Raw genomic sequence first — 18,466 nt, 5'->3', positions numbered from 1 at the left:
TTTACTAGTTTGAATATTTTCAGCAGGTTCTGGGATATAGAGTTTGTCCTTAGTCATCTGGTGTGTGGCCCTGGGGTGATTACGGCAGGTGGCATGTGAGAGCCTGACAAAGAAGGTGGTTGGGCTGTGGGCTCTGGATTAGATGATTCGTATTCAAAAAGTACTCCAGGCAAGTTATTTACTAACTCTAGGAACTGGCTAACCCTGGGAAGTGTGGACCCTCCAGGGTTAGCAAGACCCTAAGGTGTCAAAACATCAGAATACACAAAATAAAAAACATGGTTAATGCACTCCAGCTAGAGCCGGGTTGGGAAAGGCATATAAACCTACCCATAAGCCACAGAGACAGATCCAAGGTTGATTTAGTCAGAAAGAACTAAGGTGAGTCTTAATGCCCTGTAAGAGAATCCCTCACACATAGAGGAGAAGCAAAAAATGGCGAAAAACAATGATGACTGGAAGATCAGATTGCCTGGGTTGCTTTAAAAGACTCGCTACACACTAGTGCTTCCATCTTTACAAGAGGACATATATCATAGCACAGAAAGTTTGTTGTACATCAAACATTACAAAGTAAAGTTGCAACTATTGCTCTTAAATCCATTTTATTAGCAAGCTACATTCTGTAGTCTAGTGTATGTAGCATGCGTGCACGCGCGCGTGCGCGCGCGCACACACACACACACACACACACACAGCAAGTTTGCTTAAATGTGAGCTCAGCATCAGACACCATCCACCCTGCCTGCCCACACACACCAGGTCACACATTCTCAAGAGTCCAAGCTGACATGGCTGAATGAGCTTTTTTGTTCTTCTCCAAAGCTTTGAAATATATTAAGACAAAGTAAAGTTAGACCTGCCAATTTAAAGTTAGATCTCACAGCTTCCTTAATACCAGAAGCAGCATTTCAAAATCCAGGAGTGCTGTTTACTCTGGGAAATGTTTTCTTCATGGTCATGGCAAAATCAAACACCACATTATCTCAAGTTCCAGAAAACACTTTATTCTCATTAATGTCTCAAAACTGTTGGAAGCCAACATCTGAACAAGTCCTTTGGCAATAAATGTGAATATTTTACAAAAAGCAGAAAGAAGGTGCAAGAGGGTATAAGTTTCTGTTAACTGTATTCCTGAGTATTTTTCCTTAGTAAAGTCCTCAACTAAACTTGAATAAATTAGGCACAGTGTCGATAGAAGTAAAAGAAGTAATCTGTAAAGAATATTCCAGCAAAATAAGGATCCGTTGAGCAGTCAGCTAAATCCTGTCAGGAAAGGAGAAAAGAGAGAAGCGTTAAAATAAGAATTAATTAAAGTATTTTCTTTTTCTCTCTCTTCCTTTTTTTCCTTCTCCTTCTCCTTCCTCTCTCCACCCCCCACCCCTTTATAGTTCATTTTCACTAAAAAGAAAAGAAAAAAAGCCTTACCGGTGCAGCTACACGGAAATGGTATGCGCTGTCAAAGAACAGGGCTACAGGGAGGCTCCAAATGTGCTGATAGCCCTAAATAGTGAATGAAAGGGAGATCCATTTCATGACCACATTTTACACCTAATTGGAAAGAGGATAGGCTGAGAAAGTATTTCCTTGACTACTGTGGGAGAAGTATCTGTGACAACGGCTTTTGATAAGGATTGCTAGAACAGTTGGCAGCTTCAGTAGTAGGCAGGGAAGATGCTGAGCAAATCCCGGGGACCAGAGTCAGCCAGCAAGGGGAAACTCTGGCATGTGGCTCAAGACATCTCTCTCTTAGTAGGAAATAAAGGCTGTGCCACAATTCTAGACACAATTCTCCTGGAACAAGGACATGATGCCGAGGAGCTGGAAAACATCACCTGTGTCATCTCCTGGGAGCCTTCTCCGTGGCTCTGCATCCCTTTGGCTTCTCTTTTCCTTTGGAAACATATATTTCCAAGTGTGAATTTGCACCGGAAGACTATCAATGGCTCTGTGGTGCTTCAAGAGACAAAGGAAAGAAAAAGCAAATGGAAAAGCAGTTACCAGCTCCTACTAGGCTACACCTTGATAAGAAGAGGGACTAATGGGAACATAACTTGGAAATTCTTCCAAGTTCCAAATAAGCATTTTATTACACAAAGCTCACTGGTGTCAGCATGCTAGCTCACATCTCATTACTACAGAAAGAAAAGCAATCTCGGGTGACTACTGTTATGGCCTGAATGTTTGTGTCCTCCCAAATTCATATATTGAAATCTTAACTTTCAGTGTGATGGTGTTAGCAGATAGTCTTTGGTGATTGGGTCATAGAGTGGAGTCTGCATGAGTAGAATTAATGTCTTTATAAAAAGGACCCCAGAAAGCTCTCTCACCCCTTCTGCCATGTGAAGACACAGTGAGAATATGATCATTTATGCACCAGGAAGCATAGCCTCACGAGACACCAAATCTACTGGCACCTTGATCTTGGACTTCCTAAGCTCCAGAAGTGTGAAAAATAAATGTTTGTTGTTTAATACACCCAGTCTATGGTATTTTTACTATAGCAGCCCCAACTGACTAAGACAACTACTGAGATAGCATATGACAGCTTCTAAACCTAATCTCATAGCTTAAATCACCTCAACATCAGAAATTCTTATCTCCATAGATTTTAAAATAATTTTTGGATATATTCCTTCTCTTTATGCTGCAGCTGAATTTGCATCTATTTGAAGTTTTCAGGATTTCAGATTCTGCAAAATCCTGGTCTGCACAGATATTGTTTAAAGAAGCAAACTAACAAATACAGGTCGGGATGTGGGAGTGAGCCCCATTAGAAATCACCAGCCTTTAAAGCCATCAGAGTGGAAGGCTTGCCAGAAAGAATGGTTCTTCTCTGGAGGTTGGCACATTAATCGTCATCGAGAAGATGAGATTATCTGTCTTCAGAATGATCTTTTTGCACAAATGGGACAACCTATAATTTCAGAGAGTATCTGAGTATCTGAGGTTTCTATTATTTTAAAATCACCCATATTAGGAAAATGTCTGACTTAGTGGCTCAAGATGATCTTCTGCCACTTTGGGGGACAGACCACTTAAGCTTATTTCCCTCTACCGAAGCTAGGAATAAATAAGGAAATGTTATTTCAGGTTATTCAAGGAGTGCTAGAGAATAATAGTACATTTAGTTCAGAAGACTAGTACATGTAGCTTTAGCTCTGCCTTGAAATATGATGGGTTCTGAGTCTTGAAATATAAGCTGCTTGAAAGAAACCTTTCCAAGGAAAGCCGCTAGGTTGAGTCCATAGTTCACTGTAGAAAAAAAGTTGATGAGAGAAGGTATATAAAGCCCGAGAGAAACAGAGGAAGAGACAGAGCAGTGGGGAAAATTATGGAGGAGGAATAACAGAGCTGGGGAAGCAGAGGGAGAGAGGGGAGGGCAGAGGAAAGGGTAAGGAGGAGGAAAGGAAGGAGGAAAGAGAGGTAGAAGGAGGAGAAAAAAGGTGTAAAATCAAGAGATACAAAATGAAAACCATCTATCTGCATGGTGAGTAGTAGCTCATGGCATACCTTTTGGGTGAAGTGGGTCAAATTCTTAAAGTACCATAATTATTTATAATTGATAAGAATAAATTAGAGTTTTGTGATTTGGGGGGAAAAGTAGTCATAATAAAAGCTATCATTTATAGAATGCCTACTCTGTGCCAGGAAGGGACAATTCTTCATATCTCAACTCATTGAGAAGGCAAGAAAGTGTGAATAAAAGGGTAGGCTAAGTTTGAAGCCCAGCTCTACTGCTTACTAGCGATGAGTTTCGTGATAGGTTTTTTTGACCTCTCTAAACCAGGTTTTTTGACCTTCTCTAAACCTAAGTGTTCCTACCTGAAAAATATAAACTAGAAAAAAAAAAATTACCAACTTCAGACCCAGTACTAAAGTGTAGAGCGTCTGGCATATAATTTGCGCTCAGCAAATGGTAGTCATTAATTTCACTATTAACAATGATTCCCACAGCAGCTCCACCTGTTATGGTATAATGTCAAACTCATTTTATAGATGACTAAACAGTAGTTTAGAGAGGATAAGAGGTTTCTCCAAGATTACAGAGCTAGTAAGTAAGAGAGATAAAATTTGAACCCCGGTTTGCTCAGCTCCAAACTCTGACTCCTTTTTTTTAACTCCCCTGGGGAAAGAAGGTGGTGTCTGCATTAGCACTGCTATCAGGAGCTCACAAAAATGTGCAGTCCCCCCATCCAGGGGCAACACCATTGATCTTGTTCCCATCCCAATCCAAAGGGACACAGCCAGGGGCAGTCTGCAACTTGTGAGCATAAAACCCAAGGTCACTTCCACTTTGCAGGTGTGATTGTACACTTAGAGCCTTTCCATTCCACTGGAGAAAGCATGGAAGGTCCCAGTCCTCATTCTGAAAACCCCTTCCTCAAGTTGACCCAGTGTCTCAACCCAACCATCATCAATTAGTTGACAGGAACTGGTAACTTTCCACATCTTAACTTACTGATAAAAAAAAAAAAATGTGAAGTAAATTCAGACTGGCTTTCAAATAATGATAAAAATGAAATTGTTTTTTAGAGATATGCACTTACTTGATTTCCAGAGAGAATTTGACAGTGGTGGGTGTGTGCTTACTAACAGGAATATTGTAATTGTAATTTCCAGACCTAAATATGGAAAAAAAAATCACAAATCAAAATAGGCAGGAAAGGTTTCAAAAGGCTTTTTGCTACTAATTATATACTATGTAAACTGTGAAATATTCTATAATAAATAATAAATACAGAAAGTTAAATTTAACACAGTATAGTTTTATGTTTTTCAGAGACATGCCTGTCAAATTTCAGAGTGATCTCTTTCAGGACTTAATATATAAAATATACCACAAAGATTTATAGTTTGCTAGAACACACAGACAAATGATGGAAAGCCAAATTCTAGGCCAGATTCACAAAACTAAACACACAGGAAATGACTTCAATCCCCCTAAGGAGATACAGATTTCAGAAGACAAATGAAGCAAAGGCTTCAAGCTAACAATCCCTCTGGAAAGAAGAATTGAAAATAATAACTACCAGCTTTTCTACTGTAAATCACTCCCTTTTAGGAAACATTAGCAGGAAATATTATGTACTTTCAGAACTTGAACCAACTAAAATTATTATAGTCCTAATTACCAATTAGTAATGCAGAAAACTGTAAGACAGAAATGCTTAGACAGAGATTCCTTCCACCTTCCTCTTTAAGAGAAATATTTGGAGGAAAGTGGAAGTTCTTTTGATTCATACTGTAATGAAAACTCCAACAAAAAAGCATATCATATCTAAGTTGTTATGATCTGGCCATTCTTTAAATTATACGTAGAAACAACTTAAAACCAGAAAAAGTGGGAAAAATAGCCAGTCATTTTAGAGTCTCTTCAATGAATACTAAAGTAAGTCATTAAAAATGAGAAAGCAAAAGTAAAAGAGATAGATCTGCACTGGGATCAGGAGGAAGCTTAGAATTCATTTCCTACTCTGTGCCTCCCAACATCTGTATGCTTCACGGCAACCCACAGCCGTAGATAGTATTTTGTCTTACAGATGAGAAAGGGATATGTAGAGAGAATAAACATCTTGTCAACATTCTGGAATTTAAACCTAGATCATCATACTCTTCTTCGTTATGCCCCCCACCGTATTAATTAATGTCTGTCTCTGACTTTCTCAAACTTACTGAACCTCAGGTTCCTTAATGACAAAATACAGATAAGTAATACTAGTCTAGATTTTGTGAGGACTCAATGAGATAATAAATGTAGAGATCATAAACAAATCATAAAGCACCGTAGTTTATTTTTAAAACTCAAGACCACCAGCTTGAAGCTTAAGTTAAATCATGTTGAAAAAGGAATAAGGTTGAGAATCCATAGGATTTCCAACACTAGTTCAAAATGTAGGGCCTCGCCTTTAACCTAGCAGGCACCCAGTGACTATTTCTCAAAGAAAAATAACTCCCCATTCTTAACGCCTACAACTTGCAAATTGTGCTTGCTGAAGCTACTTGCATTCTATGCTTCTAGATGCATCATTACCTCATTATCTCCATACAGGTGATAGAGCATACACGAGAGATGGATGTTGCTGATAACTTTGGCTGTTTAGGGATTTTTTCCTCCTAGCTGAAAAAGCTAAGATAATCTATATTTTTTCAGCAATTAAAATAATGACATCTCTTGTTATTTAAATATATAAATGTCAGCTCACTCCTAACTTGGAGCCATCAGTAATGATGTCTTTCTTGTCTATAAAATTAACCAGCAGTTCTGCACCTATAGTTTTTGCCCTCAGAGAGTCAGCCACAAAGCTTCCCCTAAGCTTTTTGCTTTGGACGTACCCATTTAACCAGGAGACTGGGATCACTGGAGCTATGGTTTATTGACATTTGCTAACACCAACTGTTTTATGATTCCCTATTCCACCATGTGTTTTTACTTAAGGAGCAATGTAAGCACACATTGATTCTCCCATGTAGCTTTAGCTTTAGCTTACTCAGTCTCAAAAACCCAGAGCCTGAGTAAATTCCAGAAATGATCAGGGAGCAGTGAGAAGGTTTACCCACCCACACTGGAGGCTTCCACTGCAATAACGATGATCAATTATTTGCCGGATTTCCATAATCTGAATAGAGCTGATGGTTGTATCAATCCCTGGATTGAGAAAAAATAGAGAAAAGAAAGTAAACTCTTCTGCAGAGGAAAAAGAGTATTGTGCTCCAGCACAGTGTCCAGATTGCAGAATGTAAAATAGGAGTTTTCTAGATAAATGGAGTCCATTTGCATCAAAGAGAAAAAGGAGGAAAAGGAAGGGGAGAAAGCCCTTTTATTGTTGTTATAGTAAATTTTAAGAAAACTGAAAAACAAGTAAATGAGAACAACAACAACAAAATAACAGGCTCCAATAGACAGTCTCATAATATCCAAAAGAATTTCTGGATCATGGAAGTCCTACTAAACTGAAGTTTATTGAAAATGGAGAAGGCAACAAGAAATGCAAGCTGGCCAAAAAAGAAAGCTTTAAAAAAATCAGAAAACAGAAAACAAACTAAATATATAGTCAGAAAAATAGAAGAAGAGGACAGGAAGTTGGAATAAATTATTAAAATGAATGGAGATCAACCACAACCTGTCTAGTAATGAGCAACCATTTCTAATGCCTCCTTAACGATTAGGTTGGCTTGATTATAAAAATGTAATCTCATGGGTGCTTGTGGTGGGCTGCAGCCTTTGTCCCTGTTCCTCACTCCAGTAATGCTTTTATAGCTTGTTACTCTGCCTGGCTCCACAAATCAAAAACTAAAGTCACTTAAATTTAAACTTGTAAGTCACTCCTCCAGTTAGGGATGGTTAGCGCATCTCCTGCCAAGAATGGTATGCTCCTGTCTTCTGAAGAGGAAAAAAGTCTGACAATCTTTAAGGCTTGTTCAGGATGAAAAGGCACCCAGTGTGTGCCCTAGTTTGTCTCTGTCAATTGAATGTTTCCCTATCCTTTCTCTCTACCACATTTCAACCCATCACATCCTTATTTCTTACAGTGGATTCTCGCCCTTCTCCAAGAAGCCATCTGCTTTGAGCTAAATCATGTCCCCAAATTCTCATGTATGAAATCCTAACCCCTAGTACCTCAGAATGTGACTGCTTTTGGACATAGGGCCTTTAAATATGTAATTAAGTTAAAATGAGACTGTTGGGTGAGCTCTAATCCAAGGTATTCTTATAAAAAGAGGAGATAAGGAATCACAAAGACGCATGTGTACATGGAGGAAAGACCTTGTAAAGACACAGTGAGAAGGCAGCTAGCCACCTGTGAGCCAAGGAGAGAAGCCTCAGAGGAAACCAGAACTGCTAACACTCAGTGTTAACTACTGGCTTCCAGAACTGTGAGAAACTATATTTCTGTTGTTTACGTCACCTAGTCATGATATTTTGTTATGACGGCACTAGCAGACTAAGACCCCCATCCCAGATTACGTCAGTGTAGCTCACAGCACCTTCCCTTCCAATGCCACGTAGCACTTATTACTGAATCTTTTATGCGGTGACCAATCGGTGTTATTATCTGTCACTATACCAAAGGGCACATTATCGCTGTCATTAACTTTTCATGTATTTTTGCCCTTTCTCAACAGCTCTAGAATAGGGAACCTCTATTAACATTCTTCGAACTCTCCATAACTTCGAGCATAATGTGATCCACACAGAAAAAAAATCGAGCTTAAGGTAAGAACTGAGCTGTGGCCAACTGAAGAGAGGAATCAGATCACTGGTATGTGGGGCCAGAGCTGCTTGTAGGTTATGAGCATCATAGCAGAATAGAGCATTTCAAAAAAATTTTTATAAAGGTAACCATTCAGATGATTGTTGTTAAGGCTATGAAAACAATATGTATCTTTTTAAAGTGGATAATAAAAGCAATCATTTAGTGGGTTTCTAAACAAATTTAACAAAAGAATTTTCAAGGATTTGCAGGTTTTTTTCATTTGCAGACTTTTTTCATGTATATGTACTTTTTATTGCATTCCTTCATTTGCATTAAACAACATAATTATATATTTTTCAATATAGTTTTGGACAAAACACAAAGACACTAACCTCATTTACCAAGAGACATAAATTAATACAATGTGTACTGCTTTCATGGGGAGAAAAATATGACGTGATCTAAAACAAGCTTCTGTTTGAGCTTCTTTATGGAATTTCAGGAGAGAAAACAAAAGCAACGGTGCACATTACTTGGGGGCAATCACTCCTAAGTCCCTCTCTCTCTCCAGGTTAGTACTTCTCACACTAGGTGGAAGGGCTTCTTTACTTGTCCACTGATCTAACTGTCAGCTTCTGGAAGATTGCATCTTGTTCACTGTTACATCCTCACTTAAGGCCAGGCCAGGCTCCACTGTGGGTGCTCAATAAATATTTGTGGAAGGACAGAAGGAAGAGAGGCGGGGAAAGGAGGAAGAGAAGAGGGAGGGCCAATCATATGCCCTCTAGAAAAATGTTTCCTCTTGCACATTCAAAGGGGAAATTCCCAGGGGATGGATGCAGAGGGATGCTGGGAATGGTCGTGGGAAGCTGGGCTCCTTCACCGTATTAGCAAATGGGGATGAGACAGAACTTGAAGGCGAGGCAAGTTTTCTGAGCATCTTCCCCAACATGATGTTTCCCGTGAAGAAGAAATGGATCTTGATATATGAGGATTTTCTGGAAAATTGAATATTTATTTCTCATCATATATAAATATATGTGCTATCTAAAAGGCCTCCAGATTGCTTGGATTCCAGCTATTCCAATAATAATTTTCAAGCACATGTCTCCTGCTATGAGTTTTGCTTATGATTGCTTCCACAGAAGGCTGTGAATTTACAAGGCAAATGAGGCATAAAGAGAAGGGGAAACCAGAACTTCTCTATCCCTCTGTTTTCTTCCTCTACCTTTTGTTCTACTTTCCTGCTGAAGTTGCCGGGAAAGGGCTCATTAAAAATTCTATAAATAGAACTACGGAGTTACCTCACTTCCATAGAAGTGTGTTTTCAGGTTCCTGGAGACATAGAACCCTATGAAGGACTTAGTATCTGATGAGAGAACAGTATGTATGTATGTATGTATGTATGTATGTATGTATGTATATATATATATACACATATATTTTTTTAACAGTAATTAAAGATGAAATTGAGGAGAGATCATCTTGCAGATTTAGAATTACAAAAATGGTTTTTCATAAGCAGGATTGGAAATAACGAATTTTAAATCTCCTATAAAACACCTATAAAACACCTCTAATTTGTCACTTGTTTGAGGCAAGACTATTCAATTCTAGAAGGCTGGTTATTGAAAATCCATAAGTCCTCCTGTTGTCCTACAGGGGTGGCTCTCATTTTACAAATGCCTTCCAGCAACGTTCGCTATAAATTTAATATACATTCCCAGTGGTTTTCATAGTAAAGTTGAAGATATATTTCACAATCAGCAGATAAAATCTCTCAATAAACTAAATTAGAACCTTCTGGAGAGGAGAGATTTAAGATGGTGTCCAACTGAAGCATATCCCGTTGTGTTAGAATGCGTATTTTGTACCACTTATAAAATGGGGCTGATGGTTGAGTCTCAATACAGTATCTTGGATAACTTTTTCTTTTCTGTTTGAACCAGATTCATGCCAAGAAAAAAGTCAATGAGCCCAACCAATCAATGACTGAGTCCTTTAACACAGGGAACCATTTTCTTTTGGCCATTTGCTCTCCTCAAAGTTCTGGCCTCCAAAACAAAATAAGCATGAATTCCAGATGCCTTTTTGCTTTGTGAGATTTAAAAAACATCTTTACCAAATCTCTATAAAGATTCCCTCCCCATCCCAGGCCCTTTACTTTTTGCTATCTAATGCTGCTGTCTACTTGAATCTTTATTGGTTCCATAGAATAAAATCTTATACATCACATTTATTTGATCCTTCAGTGTAGAAGCTCAGTATTCCAAAATACCCACTTTCCATTTCCTGATTAGTCTTCCCCAAACCTTTTAATAAAATGTGAGGACAGGGGATAACCTTTCTGAAAGACACTTTACACAATTCAACTTAAGCCCAAAAGAATAATGGCTTGAGTTCGGTATGTCATAAAAATTCTGATTTCCCTTCACTTCTTTTCTAGTAGTTCACCCTTGCCCCAGGAAGAAGGCTCAAGAATGTGTTCTGGGGCTTGGTAAATTGTTAACTATGACTCTTCATTATTATTATTTTTTTAACCATTGGATTTCATTTTTATTTTTATTCCTTAATTTTTAATTGGTCTTTAATGCCTCAGAAACATCTGGTTGAAAAGAATATTTGCCTGGGTTTCTCCTACTCTGGATTTAGGGACCTTGTGTTACACAGTGCCCTGAACAAAGGGGAAGCATGAACCAGCAGCAGAAGAGAAGTGCCTTACTTCAGACCCCCAGAAACATTCCATACCACACACATCTCAAGGGCTATAGGTGAACTTGGCGGGGGCGGCTGTTGCTAAAGGGGCTTTCTAGAACCATAGAGTGGCTACTTCCTGCATTTTTAGAGTTGATCCCAGCTACGTGCACACGTTGTGCCCAAATAAGTGGAGGCAGAATGGGAAGGAACCCAGGAGAGAGAGATGGGGGATCCAGATTCCAGTTCCAACTGTGTTAGTTGGAACTGCAGAATCTTAGGTCCTGGATCTCCATTTCATCAGGTGTAAAATGGGTAGGTTGGTACAGATCAGAGATTCTCCTGGCCTGGAGACTTTGGTATTTCAGGTGATTGCACAAAGAGGTCTGTGGTGTTGTCTGTGCACTTGAAAAGTGACATATCTCTCACAAATTTGTACTGTTTTTCAAATGTTGCCATTGGATTAACAAAAGTAATTTGATTGAAAGCTTAACTGAGCTTCTATTTACATTCTTCTTCTATGTATTTTCTCAGTCAAGTAATTGTAAAAGTATAATGAATTCTCAGGTTCAAAAAGTTGGGATGCCACTGGCATAGCTGCTCTCTAGTGTTCTGTGACTCTAAATCCCCAAAAGTTTTCAGGTTTCCTGAAAATGGAAGTAAATAGAACACTTAAATTTTTCCCATTTTTCTTCAATTGATAGAGGAGACAACTTTTCCAGTGTATCGGGGAGCCTGGTAAGGCAGAACTCAAATTTCATTTTTAGCCGGAGAGGCTGACAGTTGTGTCTCAGAGGACGCATCCAGGCACCTTGGAACAGATCTTTACTTAGGAGTCTCTTCAGTGTCCTCCTTAGTTGTGGAAACTAAGACAAACAGATACTCATCATCCTAGAGAAGAAAGCAACAAATTTTCACCTGGTTTGATAGGGCTGCTCTTCCTTTGATGTGAAGAGCTGGCTGCTATAGGATTGAACTTGCTCAAAGGTCAAGAAACTTCTTGAAAATGAAGATTAGATCAGACCATGATCTCTTCCTACACAAGATCCATTGTTATATGTCCTTCTGTCATAGGTGAGATGGTCTCTTCTGAGGACAGAAAAGGACCTCAAGGTGGACTACCAAGATAAGAAGGATTTAGCAGCCACATGGTTTCATGTGCTTTCACAAGAGATGGGAGTATTTGGGGGACAGTATTGGATTTTTTTGTATTTAAAAATATTGAGTCAGTGATGACTGAAACTAATTTCTTTCTTCAAATTAAACTTTTATCCTCACCCTACAGTGATGCATGTACCCAAGTTCACTTAGAAATTGCTTTCATGAGAAAAACAGTGCAAGCATTGCCTCCTATAGATGTGAAAAAACTCTCTGTGCATCAGCTTCCAAACTGGAAAAAAAGGGGAAAATGACAGTGCCTATCTTTTATGCTTGTGAGGATTAAACATTTTATTCATGTTGACCTCTTATGACAGTGTCTTGCATGCAGTAATACTTCATTACATGAAGAAGAAGATGATGATGATTGGTAAAAGTTATTTATTCAAGACTAGGATATCGGATATTGTCAAAAAGAAAAAGAAACTACGTTGTCACCCCAAAACTTCAGTATTCTATGGCCATATTCTATGGGATATGCTCAAAAATATCTTGGTTCTTCTTCTTCCAGGTGCATGTTATGTCTGCACTTCTCTGTTTTTAAATTAGACATGACCAATGTCACTTTTTACCACAGCATCCTCATAAGCAGTACTCATATATATTTATTGCTATTTTTGCATCAATAATAATTATTATTTTAGACATTTAATATGTATGTTTATAGAAGAGTTCTAAAAACAACAACAAATTAGCATAGATTTATTTGTATTTATTTCATTTACAGAAATAATAACACTTTCAACCCTTGATCAAGTTTCTATATTTTTTAACATGAAAATTCTGTTGCTTAAAAAGCATTTGTGTGTCTGTGTGTGTGTGTCTGTGTGTGCGTGTGTCTAGGAGGAAGAGGAAGAGGATATTTTGAAAGTGATATGCCAGCCTTGTGTTTTTCACTGACTTAAAGCTTACCTTGAACTTATTAGAGTTTCTAAAGCCTTTTACATTTGCCCTACTTGGTTTGGGCAGAGAGCCGAGGAACTACATAATTTTTTAAGTTCTAAGTGAGCCAAAAAAATCTACCCATCCACATGTAATTACTTCAGTTGTGCAACTATTACTATCTTTTTTGGCAATGAACAAATGAGATCTTTTCACTTGAATCAACCAAAATTGTATCCCTGGGTAGGGAATTCGATACAGTCAGGCGCCATCTAACAACAGGGATACTTCTGACAAACGTGTCTTTAGGTGATTTCGTCACTATGCGAACATCACAGAGTATACTTAAACAAACGTAGATGGTATAACCTACTACACACCTAGGCTGCAAACTTGTACAGTATGTTACTGTGTGAACAACACGCGGTTAAATCAAGTACAAGAGAAAATGATGCAACCAAGAGACGTGGTAAACATGACATGTGTGAGGCTGCTGCTGGCATAACACGGCACACTGTTTTATAGCAAACATTTTTTTATAAGTAGAAAGGGTACACTCCAAAATAAGGATAAAAAGTATAGTATAGTAAATACAGAAACCAGTAACGTGGTTGCTTATTGTCATTATCAAGTATTACGTACTGTACGTAATTGTATGTGCTCTATTTTTATATGATTGGCAGTGCAGTAGGTTTGTTTACATCAGCATCACCACAAACACATGAGTGATGCATGCTCTAAGACGTTAGGATGGCTATGACATCATCAGCGATAGGAATCTTGCAGCTCCATAATAACTTATGGGACCACCATTGAACGTGCTTTGGTCTGTCATTGACCAAAAACATTGTTATGGGGCATGTGACTGTATTTTAAATGATTGCAAATTTGTCTTTTTGTTTTTTTAAATGATTGCAAATTTGTCTTTTTGCCATTCCAAATAGAAGAGTGGACCCATTCACAGACTATCCAAGTAAATATTGACAAGAGAAGAAACCTCAGGTTCAAAGCGCTAGTTGTTTCTCTTTGAACATCATTTACCTGCCCATGGTCTCTGACGGGGTCCCTTCTCCTTGGACTGTCTTTGCACAGGACTTGAGAGGACTCTTCTCATTCCCCAGATAGGGCAGCAGTAAATCTCCTGACATGGCAGGATCTCACAGAAAGTGATTTCCGGTACTTGGAAGGAGGATTGTGTGGTTGCCAAAGATATATTAGGTGCTGCAAGGCATTGGGTAGAGGAGAAAGAAGCAACAAGGTTAACCTGAATGGCTGGTTCTACTGTTGACAATTCACATGAAACACAGGCTGGGTTTGAGAATGAGGAATGTAAAGATCTTACCCGAGGGGGAGGAGGCTGTGGGCGGCTGGGCTGGCTCCTGAGAGCTTGTGATATTGCTGGGAAAGGAGAAAGAAATGATTCATGAAAGAGGCCTTCAAGGATCCTTCTCCCCAAAGGAAAACAAAGTTAGCACTCTCACCTCAGAGGGAGATTTGGGGTGTGTCGGTCTTGACCTTTTAAGCTAAGTATGTAAAGGGAGACTATCGTCAAGGCACTGTTAAAAAAATGATAAGAAAGCATTATGTGTCAGATTTGATTCCAGATATATCTTACACAACCAGCTGGCCAGAGACGTACTCTCACAGGCCACAGCGATGGGCGGGTGGGAAGAGGGGGTTGGGGGGTCCATAGCTGACAGAAGTGCCATAGAAACCAGCACAGTTACGCTTCTCTGCCCTGATGAGAAAAAACTCTCATCCTCCTGGAGCTCAGAGCCTCCCAGGGTAATCCAAGCTGGTGAATTTTTCCACAGAGCAGCCCCCTGGCCCTGGCAAGCTGTATCAGAAGCATCTGTCATCAGTGGAAGATTACAAGAGGAAGTGTGTAAGTCACTGGAGGCAGCCCTCTGCTCCTTGCAGGAAAAAGTCAGAGCAAAGTTCACATCCCACTGGTGGAGGGCGTCTGCCTGTGGAGTTTGGAAGTGAAAGGCGGCACAGGTTTAGTCAGCTGTGGACGTCAACTCCTTTGGCCACCACTGACGTCTTCCAGCTGCCTGTCTTTTCAGAGCAGAACACACCAAATTGGACAGAGGAAGGAAAGAAATGCAATAAAGCATTCATTTTCACGCGACATGGCTTCAAAATAATTGAGTATATTACCCCCCACCCAGCCATGATGAGAACTTATATACCCAAATGAAAGCTTTCCTTAAATGTTCTCAGCTTTGGAAAGCTATCCCCAACAATGCTCATGCATCCAAATACTTAACATTCTTCTCTTCGGAGAGTCTTTAGAATTCTCACAGGAGCCACATCAAAAATTCTGCTTGGTGACCTTACAATCCCACTGTGTGCTGGGCCTGACACGGTGCGACCTAACTTGACTTCCTGATTGACTTTCACACCTGATTCTGTAGACTCCACTCCTCATCATGTTGTTTCTCTTCAAAGGTGGTGGATTTCTGTCATTAAATATACACGAAGTATGTGCCACATGTTTGAATTCCACTCATAATGAAAGAATTCCTAGAGTGTTCACAGGAGCAGCTGGTTACCACCCAGCAGGCACAGCCCTGCCTGGGAAAAATGGTGCTGAACCCCCAAAATGTCGTCAGACAGAATTTGTTGTATCACCCTGGCAACTGCATGCTGTGGGTACAGTCTCCCTTACTCTGTTCTCCCACATCCACCACTCTCTATCTCCCTGTTACTAATCCTTAAAAACTCTTTCTGATTTGTCTCTGGCATCCACTTCAATGCACAGTCCAAGAACTTGTAGGATAATAGAATGATCATAGAAAGGCCGTCTGCTCCTTTCCTTCAAGGCAAACTCTGGTTTTGACCCTTCCCAGGTAGACCACAGGCCAGACCACATGATAATAAGTCTAATTCCTCCCATTTATGGTCTTAACAGTCAACAATATTGGAATTCGTAAGATCTGATAAGCACGTTTAAAAAGCAGCCTCTTTATATCAGATTTAGACTTCCTATAACTTTTCTATTGAGTTTTCACGGGAATCTGTGTCTCTAGAGAATGCTAAGGATAGATGTTCACACTTCCCTCAGTTAGGGATCCCAGCAGAAGACCAGCTCCCCTAGGAGAGTGAGAAAAGTATAACGGCTTCTAATGGGAATTCTGTGTCAAATACTTGGGGATGCTTCCCACAGTGGGCAGTAGCAAGGGAAAAGTTAAATGATAAGGGGAGATAAGGAGACAGAGAGAGCCATGCCGTCTTCTATAGCTAGGAAGCTGCTTTAGATGAAGAAAGTGGAAGCACCCTGGCCCCTCTCTTACTTTATCTCTGAGAATGATTGTCTTCCCTGAGACAAACCCAGAAGCCAGTCTTTCCCCAAACCAACAAAGCACTGTTCAAGGGATAAGTAAATATTCTTTTCACCATGTGAATAGTCAGACTGAAAACAAGAAGCCCTAAAGGAGAGAGGCAAGATGACCAGAGCTCAAGGGCCCTACAGCAGCAGCAGAAGTCTGGAGACCAGAGGCCAGGAAAGACTCCTGTATCCCAGTAAGGAGGTGACTTTGCCGCTCTGCAGAAGAAGGACAGCAGTCAAAAGGGACCCGATGTTTGTAAAGCAAATACTTTTGTCCTTACTGTATTTGTTTGCTTTAACTGATTAGTAAACTTGGTTATAATTTCATATTGTACATCTTCAGGGAATTTCACAGTCCCTTTGGTGTGAAATTCCATGGAAGAATCTAGAAGAATCCTAATAAATATGAATGTCCAGGGGAGAGGGGGTTGTGCCTGATTCCTTACACACTCCCCGCCACCCACTCCCCAACCCCAGTAGACAGGAAGAAGAACAAAGAATTAGAGAAAGTTATTTACAAGATCAAAAAAAAAAAACAAAAAAAAAACAAAAAAAACACCCACACCCACACGTACATACATACATGTGAAAGGCATAGTGAGCTGTTAGAAAATATCAGTTGATTGAAAAAAAAAAATTCATCATTCATCTCACATTTAAGTACAGAAAGCCTGTGCTTCTTTTCTTCAAAGTATGAGTTTATAAAGGGCTCTGTCACCGCTAAGCTGCATCAAAGGTCAATGCTTGGTTTAAAGGGCTCTTAGTCTTCAAAGTGAGTAAAAGGTCAGGCCTCAGTTCACATGTGAGAAAAAGAAGATGGGAGCGGGGGGAAGGTGGAAAGGTGACATAGCATAACATTGAAGTTTGTCTTACCAAAATGTCATCACAGCAATGAGAGTTATAACCAAGGTCTGGAAAACCCAGTTAGGACACAACAGTTTTTTCCCTGAAAAATAAAGCTATAAAAAGATTCAGTAATGAGCAGTGATAAATCAACAAAGCTAATTGCGAGGATGCATGAAGACGCACTCCCCGTGGCGATCTTTGGGGCTCCCTTGGGACGGTTGGTGTGCTCCTTTCAAACTACATCTCTCTCCTCCTCTCTGCCTCCCTGAAAACAAAGCAATTTCAAAGTCCCGCTCAGTCCTTCTCTTTCCATGACTCTCCAGGCTACAGTAATCTCTCTTTTCCCGAAAATCCTGCGGGGTGATTATCTGTAACATTCATTTAGTGCTTATTCTTGAAGTTTTATGAGAGAAGAGGACCTACCAGACAAGATACTGTCAGAACCCAGATGTCCATCTCTTTTAATAGGATACTTTTAAAAATCAAAAGATCTTCAGGACATGATGGAGTAAATCCCAATGGAAGTATTTCAGGCATCATGACAAACCGTGGGAAAGGTTTTTGCGGCAAGAAATGCTACTAAGTACTCTTTAAACCTTAAACATCGGTATCTAATTCTGCCACCCATTTTTAAGGACAGCTGTGAGGACTGTGTCTTATTTATCCTTATATCCATTCAACAAATATTGATTAAACTCTATAATGTACAAAACTACGGAGGATATGGAAATAAGTAAATTACAGTCTCTCAGAAGTGAATGAGACAAACCTTTAAAACAGATACATATTGGTATGAAAACTTGCATATGAGAAATGGGCCAAGAAGTACAGGGTAGACAGCTGTGCAACTGCTGGGAAATCTGGCTGGAGAGATAAGAGAGATTTTCTGTTCCCTTAAATAAGGTGCTCCTTAAATATGAGTTTTCCTACTAATGTAACGGGGAGGATCATGTTGGCTTTCACCTGGGGAAATAGGGCAGAACCATTTTTTTTGATCAGAAAGGAATTGGAGGTTGATGGTAGTTCGGAAATAGCTTAAAATTGGTCTTTCTTTGAATTTCTTGAATATTAATATGGGTGAACACTCATACAGCATTTATTATATGCCACAGACTCTTCTGAGTGCTTTATACATAGTAATTATTTAATCTTCACAATAATCCTTAACAATCCTATGAGGCAGGTACTGTTATCCCCATTTTAGAAAAGAGGAAAAAATAAGGCCCAGGAAGGCCAAGTTCCTTATCTGAGATCACACAGCTAATGAGTCACAAAGCCAGGATATGAAAATTAATTGGCTCCAGAATCTGTGCTTTTAACTACCATGCTTTGCTGCCTCCCTTTTTTCTGCTCGTAA

General features: G+C 39.5%; 1 protein-coding gene across 1 annotated transcript in view; it reads right to left on the bottom strand.

Annotated features, from left to right (window-relative positions):
* Window positions 1–810: 810 nt before the first annotated feature.
* MYRFL (myelin regulatory factor like) overlaps window positions 811–18,466 on the bottom strand; it is a 105,499-nt gene continuing 87,843 nt past the window's right edge. The window contains exons 16-24 of the mRNA XM_039865998.1: window positions 17,137–17,222; window positions 14,414–14,488; window positions 14,275–14,330; window positions 13,974–14,153; window positions 6,562–6,649; window positions 4,551–4,625; window positions 1,836–1,956; window positions 1,429–1,503; window positions 811–1,266 (exon numbers count right to left, since the gene is read on the bottom strand). Coding sequence (XP_039721932.1) covers window positions 1,180–1,266; window positions 1,429–1,503; window positions 1,836–1,956; window positions 4,551–4,625; window positions 6,562–6,649; window positions 13,974–14,153; window positions 14,275–14,330; window positions 14,414–14,488; window positions 17,137–17,222 — 843 coding nt within the window. The 3' untranslated portion in view covers window positions 811–1,179. The remainder of the gene's footprint in view (window positions 1,267–1,428; window positions 1,504–1,835; window positions 1,957–4,550; window positions 4,626–6,561; window positions 6,650–13,973; window positions 14,154–14,274; window positions 14,331–14,413; window positions 14,489–17,136; window positions 17,223–18,466) is intronic.

The sequence above is a fragment of the Pteropus medius genome, unplaced genomic scaffold (assembly GCF_902729225.1).
Source record: "Pteropus medius unplaced genomic scaffold, Ma_sr-lr_union100, whole genome shotgun sequence".
Lineage (NCBI taxonomy): Eukaryota > Metazoa > Chordata > Mammalia > Chiroptera > Pteropodidae > Pteropus > Pteropus medius.
This window is presented reverse-complemented; position numbering and strand designations above follow the sequence as displayed.